Here is a 15,000-nt window from a genome sequence, read left to right on the forward strand (position 1 = left end):
ACCCCCATCCCCTCCCTCCTTCACCATCACTACCACCCCCTCCCTCCATCACCACCATCAACAACAACCACCACCACCACCACCTCCACCACCCGTCTCCCACTAATATACCTATCAGTACACACACACACACACACACACACACACACACACACACACCACTTTCATGCTTTTTCTCATCAAGGTACCAACAAAGTATAAAATATTTCCAGTCACTGCTGTTGCTATGAATACTTCTCACTTGCTCCACTCAGCCTCCAACTGTTGTACTGAAAACTCTCTCTCTCTCTCTCTCTCTCTCTCTCTCTCTCTCTCTCTCAATACATTACCCCCGAAAAATCAATTGTTATACCTAAAATAAGTTCACAAACCATTCTCTTTCTCTCCACAACAACACAATATCTTTTCCACTGAGTCCTGATCCTGTCCTCTCTATATCCACAGTCCCGTTCCAATTTAACTTTCCAGTGAGCCAATCCCGCCATTTTTCGATCGCTTTTTTCACGTTTTTTTTTTTTTTTTTTTTTCAGAGAAACTATCCAAGAGTGACTCCGCACCAACATAAACACGATTCCAATAATTTTTCAGAGGATCAAACTTTCCATGAGTGACTCCGTGCCAACATAAACACGATTCCAATAATTTTTCAGAGGATCAAACAATCCATGAGTGAATCCGCGCCAACATCAACAAGATTCCAATAATTTTCCCGGGGCGGCCCATAACTCGACCCCCTTACGCAGCGTTCCCATCTAAATTAATAAACATTGGCCATAAATATCAGTTCACAGGTCACCAACGCTGCGTGAAATTAATTACTGCTAAAATAAAATAGTACAAGTAAGTTATATAGAAAATTAAACAAATATTTATATAAGGGGAGATATATTTGATCCACACATCCCCTGCTTCGGATATAGCCTTGTTCGTTCATTTATTTCTACCCTTTTCTTCCCTTTGTTTTTTACTGCTTATTTTTCTATTCCCTTTCATCCGTTCCCTTTCATTTCTGTCCCCATATACTGTGATTCTCTCTCTCTCTCTCTCTCTCTCTCTCTCTCTCTCTCTCTCTCTCTCTCTCTCTCTCTCTCAGCGACTGTGATTGGTCAATTGTGTTATGGTGGCCGGAGGGGCTTAAAAATGTCCCCCACTGAGTCGCGGTGATTGGTTAAGAGAGAGAGAGAGAGAGGGAGAGAGAGAGAAAGAGAGAGAGAGAGAGTTTTATCTTTGTCTGAGCCCAATTTCCTCTGACGGGCATCCCCCAACAAACCACCAGCACCTCCTCCCGTAACCCCATCACCCCGAGGACCCTTTCTCTCTCTCTCTCTCTCTCTCTCTCTCTCTCTCTCTCTCTCCAGTGAAGAGGTTTAAAAAGCAAATAAATAAATAAGAAATAAAAACGTTCAGAAGCCACACCGACGCCGTGACCCTACTTTGACCTTGACCTATGACCTTGACCTTTCACTGAGAGAGAGAGAGAGAGAGAGAGAGAGAGAGAGAGAATCACGTCTTCCTCTCCTCACACGCAATGTATGAGCGAAAGTTTATGCAAATCGGAGGAGGCATTTATGAGAAAACGCTGCATTTTGAACTTTAACCTTCACCCAGCATGACCTTTGATTGCCTGGCACCAAAATCGATTCACTTCTTCAAATTAGATCAGAAAGAGATAAGATATTTTGTAGATATTTACACTGATTATAGATAGATGGATACATAGAGAGACTGATAGATAGACTGACTCATTCATTCATTGGTTGACTGATTAATAGATAAACAGACAATGATAGGTAGGTAGGTAGGTACGTAGGTAGGTAGGTAGGTAGATAGGAAGGTAGGTAGGTTGGCAGACAGACAGAAAATTTGACAGATAAACAGACAGAGAGATAGACAGACAGATGGAAAGACACATCCATACATAACACATCCAAACTGACTCCACGACGATATCTAAGCCTTTGGAGTCGCATATGAGAAAGAAATATACGATAATACTATATGAGAAAATGTAGGTCAAGGGGAAACTACAGAAAAATGCATGAGGAAATAAAACTCGAGGGGAAAAAATTAGAGACCTGGAGAGTGAGGGTAGAGAGTCAAATAAAAAATATAAAAAAGGTAACAGGTGATGGATATGTTGTGTTGTGCAGGGAGGAGAGGAGAGGAAAGGAGAGGAGAGGAGAAGAGAGGAGGAGGAGGAGGAGGAGGAGGAGGAGGTGAGGAGAAGAGAGGAGAGGAGAGGTGTTAATGAATACCTCAATAATAATAGTAGCAGTAGTAGTAGTAATTGTTGTAGTAGTAGTAGTAGTAGTAGCAGTAGTGGTAGTAATATAAAAATAATGATAATGATAATAATAATAATAATAATAATAACACTAATAACCATCATGACACTCACCATCCATTGTAGGCAAACAGGCCAGCGTAGAAGGACAGCATGATGTTGGAGAATTGAGGCTCAGTGTTTTCGAAGGTGAAGTACTGCGTCTGTCCTGTGGAGATGGAAGACGAAGATGCGGTCAGTACAAGGGCGTGGAGATGATGATGATGATGATGATGATGATGATGATGATGATGATGATAATGATGATGATGGTGATGATGATGATGGTGAAGATGATGATGGTGAAGATGATGATGATGATGATGATGATGATGACGATGGTGATGAAAATATAACCACGCACCTCACCACCATGCCTATCACCACTTGGATCATGATTCTCCTTCATAACATTCGCTACATCACGCCAAAATGACCACATCACCACGAAACACACATCAGCGGCTGAGATGTTTCGTTACTTTACATCAGCGGCTGAGATGTTTCGTTACTTCACATCAGCGGCTGAGATGTTTCGTTACTTCACATCAGCGGCTGAGATGTTTCGTTACTTCACATCAGCGGCTGAGATGTTTCGTTACTTCACATCAGCGGCTGAGATGTTTCGTTACTTCACATCAGCGGCTGAGATGTTTCGTTACTTCACATCAGCGGCTGAGATGTTTCGTTACTTCATACATACATACATATTACATACATACATATTCTCGTCGGTCAAGGAAGTTCCCTAATACCTCTTCCTATGCGATTTATTTTGCTTTTTACATCTTACTGTCCTTCTCCGTGTTACACAAATCCTTCCAATATCGCCATACTCTCCTTAAGTACCATGCAAAAGGATATTAACCAGCCATATCCAAAAGTAAACCGCTAGGGAAGAGGTGTTAGGGAGACTCCTTAACCGGCGAGAATACAGGCTAAAACTACGATTCGACATCATTTCCATAGCACTTCTTCGTGACTGTCATCATTATATTCCAGTGTTACTCTCTTGTTACAACTCAGCACTCAGGATGAAAAGACGGCAATTTTAGGCTATAGTGAATGTGACGAGAGTAGGTATATGAACTCGGGTAAGGGCAGACGTGTATGGATAGAAACCGATTTGACTTGGTAATTTTTTCGTATCCAAACAAGGAGAGTGGACGATGAAGGGGTTATATGAATATGCAAGGTTTCCCACAGCCTCAAGACATGGAAGGAGAAAATGGACGATGGATACATAAATAAAAAAAACACACAAACACACGCGAAGTTGAAAGGATACAGAAGAAGGATGACTGAATCTGAAAGGGGAGAAAAAACAATAATTATTATATTTTTGCAGAATGGGTGACGGATACACAAGTTAAATAACGAAAATCGTGGTTAGGAAAGAGACGAGGCTGGAAGGGATCTGAGGAAGGAGAGATGATTTGAACAAGGAGGCAGAAACAGAGAGGATTTTGCGTACATGAGAGGGAGGGGAGAGATGAATGAGAAACACATCCTTTCCATTGCGTTTCTCGTGACTAGCATCATATTCTAGTTTTATTAAATTCTCATAACTAAGCATTCAAGGAGAGATGCTAATTTTACGCCGGGTTTAAAGTAAAAGGAGTATAGATGAGACGGAATGCCTACTTGGAATGATACTAAAACAGGTTTCTACATCAAATTTAAAATGAAATAATAACCTGAGAAGCCAAGAGAGAGAGAGAGAGGAGACAAATAACGATAAACAAGACTAAGGAATATTTGTAACGAGAAATAACAAAACCAGTGACGAGAAGAACAGAAGAACAAGCCAAAATGAAAAACGAGAAGAACAACATGGCGCCAAACAACAACACGCTAATTGCCACATCTTCATTTACGAGATTATTTTACGACGCCAATTATGCATCCTTAAAAACTAGGTTAAATTTTGCTCCTCTGTATCTCCTGTTGTTTCTGTATCGTGAATAACTTTTGTATCTCCCGCCAGTACTGTATTTTGTGTGATATTTCTGCTATTAATCTCACCGTCCACTCACTTGATGTTGCACTACCTGAAAGTATCGTTATCATTTTTGTATTTCCTGAAACTACTGTATCTGGGGGAGGAGGAGGAGGGATTAAACATGACGAAGGCGATGACGCGGAAGACGAAGGAGTAGCGAAAGAAAAGAAACATGAGTGAATATATTAGGGTGAATGGACGGATGGCTGGGAGGAGGAGGAGGAGGAGGAGGAGGAGGACAAAGAATTAGGAAGAGCAAGGACAGGAAGAGAAGGGGGGACGAGGAGGACAAGGAGGACGAGAAGGAGGATTTACGAAGACGAAGTGACAAAGAAGTACCAAAATAAGTAGAACGTGACCTAGCTTATTAAGAGTTGAGAGTGGGTGAATGAACCATGGGGTGGATAATGGCAGGGTGTGTGTGATGGACGGTACGGGGTCCACTTGGACGGATAAGGGAGAGGAGGAAGAGGAGGAGGAGAAGGAAATAATCACGAAGAAGAAGGAGAGGAAGAGGACAGACTGGATAACTTCACACTTTTTGCTGCCACATCCACAACCTATTTTGAGACTGTGTATATGATTTATTTGTTTTACCGGTAATTCTTAGTCCGAGATGAAGCTGCCTTTTTACTTGCTTATCTAACAGTTTTGATATAACACAGCCATTTTATGCATTCCTTATAGTTTAACCAGAGAAGAATTTAGCAGAAGAGTGTTTGGAAGCGCAGTCTGTTTACATCTCACCACTTTCATTTTTGTTTTTATTCTCTCTCTACTACCTACACGCCATTGCTTTCATCTCACCTGCAAGCTCTCATACGTCAGGGCTTAACAAGACTCAAAAGCCCATTAAAAGCCGCAATCCACTAAGTGCCTGTTATTAGAGAGCCAAGTGGAGCATAATCGACTAAGTAAATGGAGTGTACCCAACCCAAACACACGCCGTAATTATTTCATCCAGTTTCATTACTGGTGAGCGGGTTCAGGCAATTTCTCTCTCTCTCTCTCCCTCTCTCTCTCTCTCTCTCTCTCTCTCTCTCTCTCTCTCTCTCACACACACACACACACACACACACACACACACAGATACCAATTCGACCCACAAACCAAGTACCCTAGTGTCACCCTGTCAACAAGCCAGCCAAGGTACGTCTCTCTGTCAAACGATCCGGCAACAATGCACCTCAAAAATACCTGCACAAAGGGTGAATGACGGCTCTCTCTCTCTCTCTCTCTCTCTCTCTCTCTCTCGTACTTCTAAATATTACCTCTTCTGCCTTCTTTTCTTAGTTTATATTATGCTCTCTCTCTCTCTCTCTCTCTCTCTCTCTCTCTCTCTCTCTCTCTCTCTCTCTCTCTCTCTCTCTGTTGATAAATTACTAAATCATTCTTTGTAACTCCTCAAGACATTGGGGAAGAAGGAACTGAATTTTTTACTTTTTAATCAACTTACTCAAACGATTTTCTTCAGCCTTGTTAACCCCTTATAGTTTTCTTTTGTCTTTACAAATCGTCTGTAGTGAAGCAATAAAAATCATCTGGGTTGAAAGGGTAAATTAGTTTTGGTAGGGAAGGGAAGGGAAGGGAAGGGAAGGGAAGGGAAGGGAGGGAAGGGAAGGGAAGAGAAGGGAGAGGAGGGGAGGGATAGAAAGGGAGGGGAGGGGAGAGGAGGGGAGGAGAGAGGAAGGGAGAGGAAGGAATGATTTGGGTAAGGTAGGGTAAGGCTGAATAAAAGCTGGGTAGGGGAGAAAAAGACATGGTAGGAAGGAGTAAAGTAAGATGGGAAGGGGAGGGGAGGGCGGGGTACGACAGGGTAGGGTGTGGAAGTGCAGAGTAGGGCGGGGCAGGGCATGGTTGGGTAATGTAGGGAAGAGTAAGGTAGGATTTGGCAACTTAGCTAAGACTAGGACAGACAAGATTAAATTAGCTCGGTTATGCTAGGTTAGTAACACGGAAGGCTTTGTTGAGTACCTGGCCAATTTTACTTAGGCTGTGTTTACCTAGTTCTGAAGGACACAATGGCGCCATCTCTCTCTCTCTCTCTCTCTCTCTCTCTCTCTCTCTCTCTCTCTCTCTCTCTCTCTCTCCCTACCAGGAACCACCCAGTCGCCAGATGTGAATTCTTCCCGGTATCATTTAAACATTCTCCCCCTCCCCCCCTTTTTTTTCACATTATTCCTCACTTCTCTCCAGGGTGGGCGGGAGGAGAGAGGGATAAGGGAGAGAAAGAGTAAGACAGAACGGAGGAAAGAGGAAGGCTTGGATCAGCACCTATTGACTGCACGGGGATCACTGAGACAGATATTGAATTTTTACTCTCAATCCGTAAGCACGACCAGCAGTAAACAGTTTCAATCTGTCTATAGTCTTTTCACTTTAAATGGTTCTAAATTTGCCATCCCTCCATCACGACCGCTGCGTTGTAACGAGGGATTAACACTAGAATCTACTAGTCACGAAGAAGTGCTGTGGATAGAGTGTAGAATCGTAATATTGTGTTATTCTGCCACTGAGCTGCGGGAAGAGGCTGCGAAAGGACGATCATTTTCCCCAAGTAAGAAAATGAAAATGAAAAAAAAATATATATAGTTCACAATTATACTGCCGGGTGTACACTAGGGGGATACAAACTGAATCTACCAGTCTGATCGGCATGAGACAAGGGGAGGGGGATGTAGGAGAGAGAGGGAAGGGGTGAGAAGGATGAGGTGGAGTGAATAGGGATGGGGTATGGGAGGGACGGATTTAGTGAGACATGTTAAACGAGAAGTTAGTGTCTGATAAGGGATGCAGTAAAGGGAGGGGAGAGGGAGGGAGAAGGGTGGGGGTTGGGTGGGGAGAAAGGGTGAGGGGTGAAGGAGGGGTGAGGGATGCAGTAAATTTGGGGGATGGGGAAGGATGGGTGGAGGCGAACTTAGGTGAAGGACGAGTAAAGTGAGAAACAAATGAAAGAGAGAGAGAGAGAGAGACAGACAGAGACAGAGACAGAGACAGACAGACAGACAGACACACAGAGGGGGGGGGGAGGGACATGGAGGGGCAAGGGAGGGGCCAAGGGTGGGTCTGGGACAAGCTGACCCACCCCACATAAACCACTCACACCCACCTCATAAAACTCCCTTATTTGGAGCTCCCTAACTACTGCCTCCACCATTCTACTCCTCTCCACTCCACCTCCTCTCCACTCTTCCACTTAGTACGCCTCTCAACTACTGTCTTTCTTACTCCAACCCACTCCACTTCTTCCACTTGCCATATCCATCAATTCACTTCCACTCCACTCCACTCTTCCTAACTCAATCAATCCCACATCACCCTTCCACATAGCACAAATCCACTTCTTCTATCCACATTACTCAGTTCTCTCTCTCTCTCTCTCTCTCTCTCTCTCTCTCTCTCTCTCTCTCTCCATTCCTTAGCACTATAAAATTTCTTCACTTGCTTCCTCATTCTGTTTACACTTGCTTACACTCTATTTTAAGGCTCCAAAAAGTGAGAGAGAGAGAGAGAGAGAGAGAGAGAGAGAGAGAGAGAGAGAATATTCGTTTGGTGTAATATTACTTCCATTTTCTGGCAACTTCCTCTGCATTCTCTCTCTCTCTCTCTCTCTCTCTCTCTCTCTCTCTCTCTCTCTCTCTCTCTCTCTCTCTCTCTCTCTCTCTCTCTCTCTCTCTCTCTCTCTCTCTCTCCTAGCTATTATTAACTTTTCCTTCGTTTCTTCCCCCCTTCCTTCCTTGTTCATCATCATCATCATCATCATCTCCTCCTCCTCCTCCTCCCAACAACGACACTATGCTATGTATGTTAAACGAGTCTAGACGCTTCAGTTAATTCTCCATCTTTTATTATCATTATTATTATCATTACTATTATTATTATTATTATTATTATTATTATTATATCTATTACTGGTAACTAGATGATGATGATGATGATGATGATGATGATGATGATGATGATGATGATGATGAGGAGGAGGAGGAGGAGGAGGAGGAGGGTAATGAAGATAATGATGATAATGATGATTTTTAATACTCTTTGCTTATATATATCTTACCATATTGTTACGACTATTTTCATTATTTTCCTCTCTTTTCATGCCATTTCCATTTTCTTTCCTAGTTCTTAACCTTGGCCAGTATTTCCTTATCTTTTCGATCCATCCTCAATTTTTTCGTTCACGTCGTCTGTCTAATCTATCAGTATTGTAATTATTTCTTATCGCCTTCGTATATATATTTTTTTTATTGTCATTTATCAGTATTTTTTCGCATTTATTTTTTCATAGTGTTAGTCAAGTAATTTCTCTTATTCATTCGTTTTGTTACTTTTAATTTTCATCATCATCATCATCATCATCGCCACCATTATTATGATCATCATAATTATTATTATTTTTTATTACTATTACCGATACTACTACTACTACTACTACTACTACTACTATTACTATTATTATTATGACTATGATTATTTTTATTTTCTTTTGTTGCTCCTGTTGTTACCATTATTATTATTTTTTTTTTATTACCTTCGTTATTATTTTAGTTGTTGCCGCTGCTGTTATTATTATTATTATTATTATTATTATTATTCCTTATCAATCTCATTATCTTATTCTTCCATCACCCGTGTCAGAGGCCTTCTTCTGTCTGACTGATAATAGAGTTCACATTATGGGCTCAGTCTTATCGAATTATATGATTAGGATTATCTCATTAAATGCACTCTAATTACACACACACACTAGTCTCTCTCTCTCTCTCTCTCTCTCTCTCTCTCTCTCTCTCTCTCTCTCTCTCTCTCTCTCTCTCTCTCTCTCTCTCTCTCTCTCTCTCTCTCTCTCTTTTCAATCATAAACACATACATATATTTATCTATCTATCTATCCACCTATCTATCTACAGCCAGGTGCTTTAATCCTGGAAGGGTGGCCACAAACAAATCACCCCCATATCACCCTGTTCCCCTTCATCAGGTTGCCTTTTCTCCACCCTCCCTCATATACCTCTCCACTCCATCCCTCCACCTTATCCTTGGTCTTTCCTTCCCCCTCCCCTCCACCTCTCTCATATACACCCCCCCTCCCCATCCCCCCTCCACCTCACTCATGCACTCTCCTAGTCAGTCTCTTATTCTCCGTTCTCACCAGGTGGCCAAATCATTTCGTGGTACAAGAGGATATTGAGGTGTAATGTGTAGAATAAGTCGCTGAGGAAGAGGTGTTAGGAAGGACTCTGAGCTGCTCCTTTGATAGCTAAGAGCCACCTAAGCCCAAGAACCCTATTCATGGAGGATTTGAACCTTCTCTCTCTCTCTCTCTCTCTCTCTCTCTCTCTCTCTCCAAGAACTCACCCAGCCAGACTTCAATGTGGCCATCACCCCCCCCCTCTCTCTCTCTCTCTCTCTCTCTCTCTCTCCAAGAACTCACCCAGCCAGAGTTCAACGTGGCCATCACCCTTCCCTGCCGTAACCATCATCCAGACCGAAATATAACTCATCAACCATCCACTACGCCCTCAGTGTAATGCAGTCCTTCACACCACGACACACGCGCCTCATGCACCTCACCATCACAACCCAGACAATCCTTCAACAGTAAAAGATCTCCGGGTGCGTCCAGTGAGAGTGACCAGTTGCCAGCAGTCCACTGGCTTCACGTATAGAGCCTGGGCCACAACACCAAGAGAAAGTATATCGTGTAAAATACCACCTATAACCATCACTAATTCCCTCCATGTCATATACAAATCCTCCCATTCACAACCACAGCCAAGGCAATAACAGTCACATATGCACTTCTCACCCTACCTTCTCAAAGCCCCTCCTAACTATACCCGTGAGTCATACATATACATTATAGATACATAGACACAACATAGACACATACATTATACACACATACACACATAAATACGTACAAACATACATACAGGACATACATACATACTTCCGGTGGCAGTGGTGTGACAGTATGGATGCTGGGGCCCTTCGTGCAGTGTTCATCCCGCAAGTGGTCCATTAGGCCACAAAGGCAGGCCCACTTAGCTCCACTTGTTGCAGTCACGAGAGAGTGCACCCGTCACCACTTTAAGACTCCACCACACTACACCACACCACACCACACCACATTCTCTTGACGGTGAATGACGTGACAACTCCTTAAAGGCTGCACTGCTACTGTACTTGCACCACCGCAACCATAAACATCACTATATTCATCAGCAGCACACCCATCACTACCACACCATCACTCCCTCACCCTACATTACCACCACCACCACCACCATCACCACGAACATCCTACACCACCACACTACTGTTTTCCACCACCATCACCACACACCACACCACACCATCATCACACACAGATACACACACCATACCAAACCACATCACTCCACCACACTACACTCCCCCCCCCCACATCTTATCACATCACACCACAGTACACCACCACTACAAGAAAACCACAGCAACAAGAGCGGCAAATTTTACAACCCTTTAATTTTAGCAAGCCGTAATGGGTAACAGGCTGTTGTGAATTGTACTCTCTCTCTCTCTCTCTCTCTCTCTCTCTCTCTCTCTCTCTCTCTCTCCCCCTCTCGTCTTGCAGTTTAAAGGACTAAAACCTCAATCACAAAAGGTCTTTCAATGTTAATACAATCGTCTGGCAGTAGCATGAATCAGGTAACCAATGGCAGTCCTTCCTTCTGCAGGCCTGACACACCGATTACCCAAGTTCCTTCCTGTGCGAGCAATAACAGCAAGAATACGATAAAAGGGACGTGAATTACGCCAAAAAAGAGTTCATGGAAATTGCTCAGATCCTCTTCATTGGGAGAGGTTATTCCTGTGCTAAAAAAAATCGTCTGGCGGGAGAGTAAATACACTTCTTTTTTCAAATCCTATGAAAGAGTTCTTAGTAATGCCAACCTGAAGACAATTACCAAGAAGGATATTAAAAAACGCTACACAGACAAGGGAAAATGGCAACCTTACTGTGACAAGTAGATTTCCAAAAAAGAATGAATTAATTTTGAGTTAATTGAGACTTAAGAAATGAAAATTAAGCTTCAAACCAAGTGAAAAAAAAAAAAAGCAAAAATAAAGACTTACATACTTTTGAAAGAAAAAATGATGGATAACTTGAATAAGGGGGAAAGAAATTATTTGAGAGAGAGAGAGAGAGAGAGAGAGAGAGAGAGAGAGAGACAGACAGACAGACAGACAGACAGACAGACAGAGAGATTAATAAGGTAAATTTGGTATGGAGGGTTTGGGAAAAGTTAATTAATCTTGTTTTGACAGTCTCTCTCTCTCTCTCTCTCTCTCTCTCTCTCTCTCTCTCTCTCTCTCTCTCTCTCTCTCCCTCCCTCTCTCTCTATCTCTCTCACCAGCTTTTATCTCTTATCGTAAACTTCCTAAACCTTTGTGTGTGTGTGTGTGTGTGTGTGTGTGTGTGTGTGTGTGTGTGTGTGTGTGTGTGTGTGTGTGTGTGTGTGTGTGTGTGTGTGTGTGTGTGTGTGTGTGTGTGTGTGTGTGTGTGTGTGTGTGTGTGTGTGTGTGTGTGTGTGTGTGTGTGAGAGAGAGAGAAAGAGGGGGGGATTATCCAAAATTCATATTCTCACATTCTTACAGACAAGAGCACAACGAAAGTCGACACATACTTCCACGGTAATGCACACGAAGCGGAGGACAACCACAGTGACGCGTGCTCTCTCTCTCTCTCTCTCTCTCTCTCTCTCTCTCTCTCTCTCTCTCTCTCTCTCTCTCTCTCTCACATTTATTTCGCATTACTGTTCCCACCTTCATGATGTTATTTTCTCAAACTCAACATTCTCTCTCTCTCTCTCTCTCTCTCTCTCTCTCTCTCTCTCTCTCTCTCTCTCTCTCTCTCTCTCTCTCTCTCTCTCTCAAATTGGGCAAATCGCACTGGAGGCCTTTTAATTCTCTCTCAATTAGCGATGCCTTCGAGCTATCAACACTAATTGCTGTCTCTCTCTCTCTCTCTCTCTCTCTCTCTCTCTCTCTCTCTAATGGCCTATAATGCCTTGGTCTTCCTGTTTTCTCAATAATTGACAGATACAGATTTTTATTTTTATTTTTTTATTCTTTTTAATGGATTTTCCGTCTAAGGTGTTGTTAGGGAAAGGATTTGTTTGGTTATCATTAATTCTGATACTGTGACTGGCTTTCCTGGAGTGTTTGGAAGCCTCTCTCTCTCTCTCTCTCTCTCTCTCTCTCTCTCTCTCTCTCTCTCTGTGTGTGTGTGTGTGTGTGTGTGTGTGTGTGTGTGTGTGTGTGTGTGTGTGTGTGTGTGTGTGTGTGTGTGTGTGTGTGTGTGTGTGTGTGTGTGTGTGTGTGTGTGTGTGTGTGTATGTGTGTGTGTGTGTGTGTGTGTTTGATGAAGTTCTGTATAACGAAGGCCATACATAACCCCTCCAGTTGGTAGTCTTCCAAGCTGCATAAAATCGTCTGAAGGCAGCAAGAACACACTATTAATAATCCCTCACTAACTTCAAGGGGTTAATCCACAAAAACAAGTCCCCAAGATTTTTTTTTTACGTCTTCGCTACAAACATACTCTCTTAAGCTGAGTAAAATCGTCTAGAGAAAGCATGATGAGTCAAATCGTCTGGAGGAAGCATGAATTCAATATCCTACCACGCGTCTGAAGGTAGGGCAAAAGAGAGGCAGGTAAACTTTTGATGGTGACTGTAGGGATCATTCAAGACACGTAGTTCCGCTGTAAATGTCACTTCTACACAGACACAACACACAGACAGACAGACAAGACGTACACACCAGACACACACACACACACACACACACACACACACAAGAAACACATACATACAAGACACACACAGACACAACACACAGACAGACAGACAAGACACACACACATACCAGACAGACAGACAAGACACACACACATACCAGACAGACAGACAAGACACACACACATACAAGACACACACAGACACAACACACAGACAGACAGACAAGACACACATACATACAAGACATACACAGACACAACACACAGACAGACATACATACATACACGACACACACGTACACAACACACAGACAGACAGACAAGACACACAGACATACTCAGGAACTTGAAAACTGTGAGTATAGGTTAGTTTCCGCCCTTGCTTTGGGACTGAGAGATATATCAAGCACTGCCTGATATAATACATAGACAGACGGACAGACAGACACATACATTGACCCAGACAATACTAAACAGGGGGTAAAGGTCAGTTGGTGTCCTTATCTGAGGCGGTGCGAGACTGAGACAGATAGCACATCGGTGACTCATGAAAAGATAGCATGACAGACAGACAGACGAGGCCTATGTGTCAGTAATTTTTGGAGTAAGTCAGTTGGGGCCCATGTTTTGAGATAGATTAGTATGGAATGACTGCCTGCTATAATAGATAAGATAGACAGATTGACTGATAGGTAGATAAAACAGACAGGGAGAGATAAAAGCAGATCCAGGTGTATGTAAATGTGTTAATAGGTAAGTTACCCTCCTTGGTTAGAGACTCAGGTACAGACTGCCTGCTGTGATAAAAAAAGACACAGGCAAAAAACAGAAAGACAGACAGAATGAAAGACAGACAGATAAATGGACAGACAGACACACGGAAAGACACAGACAGACAGACACAGAGATGAGACATACAGACAGACAAAACAGAAAGGCAGGAAGACCCAGGTGTATGTGAGTTATGGCTACTGATCACTATGCGTCCTTGCCTGAGGGACTGATATGTTCAGAAAGAATGCCTGCTATAACAAACAGAAAGAGCGACAGAAAGAGAGAGAGACAAGAGAGACAGACAGGCCCGGGTGTATTTAATCTGTGGGTGTAGATGAGTTAGCGTGCATGCTTGGAGGCGTAAGAGACAAACAGACAGAGCGACAGAAAGAGAGACAGACAAAACAGACCGACAGACAGGCCAAGGTGTATTTAGTCTATGGGTCTAGATGAGTTAGCGTGCTTGCCTGGAGATGTATGGTCCTGCCTCACTGTCCTGGCCGGGCCGCCTCCTCAATAGGGAAGCAGTCATTTGTGGCACTAACTGCACCCCTGCCTCACCCCCCCCTACCACTCCTGCCTCACCCCTAGCCCCTACCACTCCTGCCTCACCCCCACCTCTACCACATTTGCCTCACCTACCTACCATTCCTACCTCATATCCCTATCACTCCTGCCTCACCCTCCAGTCCTTACTACTCGTGCCTCACTCCCCCCTACCACTCCTATTCATCCCCTTACCACTCCTGCCTCACCCCCACTCCTACCACTTCTGCCCCCACCCCGCTCCTGCTCGATTCCGCACCCGAACCCGCACCCGCTCCCGCACCAGCTCCCGTACTTACCCTCACCACGCCTAAACACACCTCAATCACACCTTAACTACCCCCGTGCAAGCGATAGGTGTTTATATTATGACTTTTCCTTGTTCCCAGTCACACACACACACACACACACACACACACACACACGAGCCTCCACGTGCACCTATCCCAACCACACCCACATCCACCCCTAACCTTCCCACACCTACCACAGCCATAACCTCACTACGCCCTCACCCACCACCAACCTCCTAAACAATCCCGGGGTAGGAGAGGGAAGAGATCTTAA

The 15,000-nt window shown here is 43.5% G+C and overlaps 1 protein-coding gene across 6 annotated transcripts in view; it reads right to left on the reverse strand.

Moving 5' to 3' along the window:
• The window catches only part of LOC145409182 (large neutral amino acids transporter small subunit 1), a 183,617-nt gene that overhangs the window by 98,356 nt on the left and 70,261 nt on the right, over window positions 1-15,000 (reverse strand). For all 6 annotated transcript variants that reach the window (XM_080279671.1, XM_080279674.1, XM_080279670.1 and 3 more), the window contains exon 3: window positions 2,399-2,492. In XM_080279671.1, coding sequence (XP_080135797.1) covers window positions 2,399-2,492 — 94 coding nt within the window. The remainder of the gene's footprint in view (window positions 1-2,398; window positions 2,493-15,000) is intronic.

Source organism: Coenobita brevimanus, chromosome 80 (assembly GCF_032717465.1).
Source record: "Coenobita brevimanus isolate Jiangsu-jjx chromosome 80, ASM3271746v2, whole genome shotgun sequence".
NCBI lineage: Eukaryota > Metazoa > Arthropoda > Malacostraca > Decapoda > Coenobitidae > Coenobita > Coenobita brevimanus.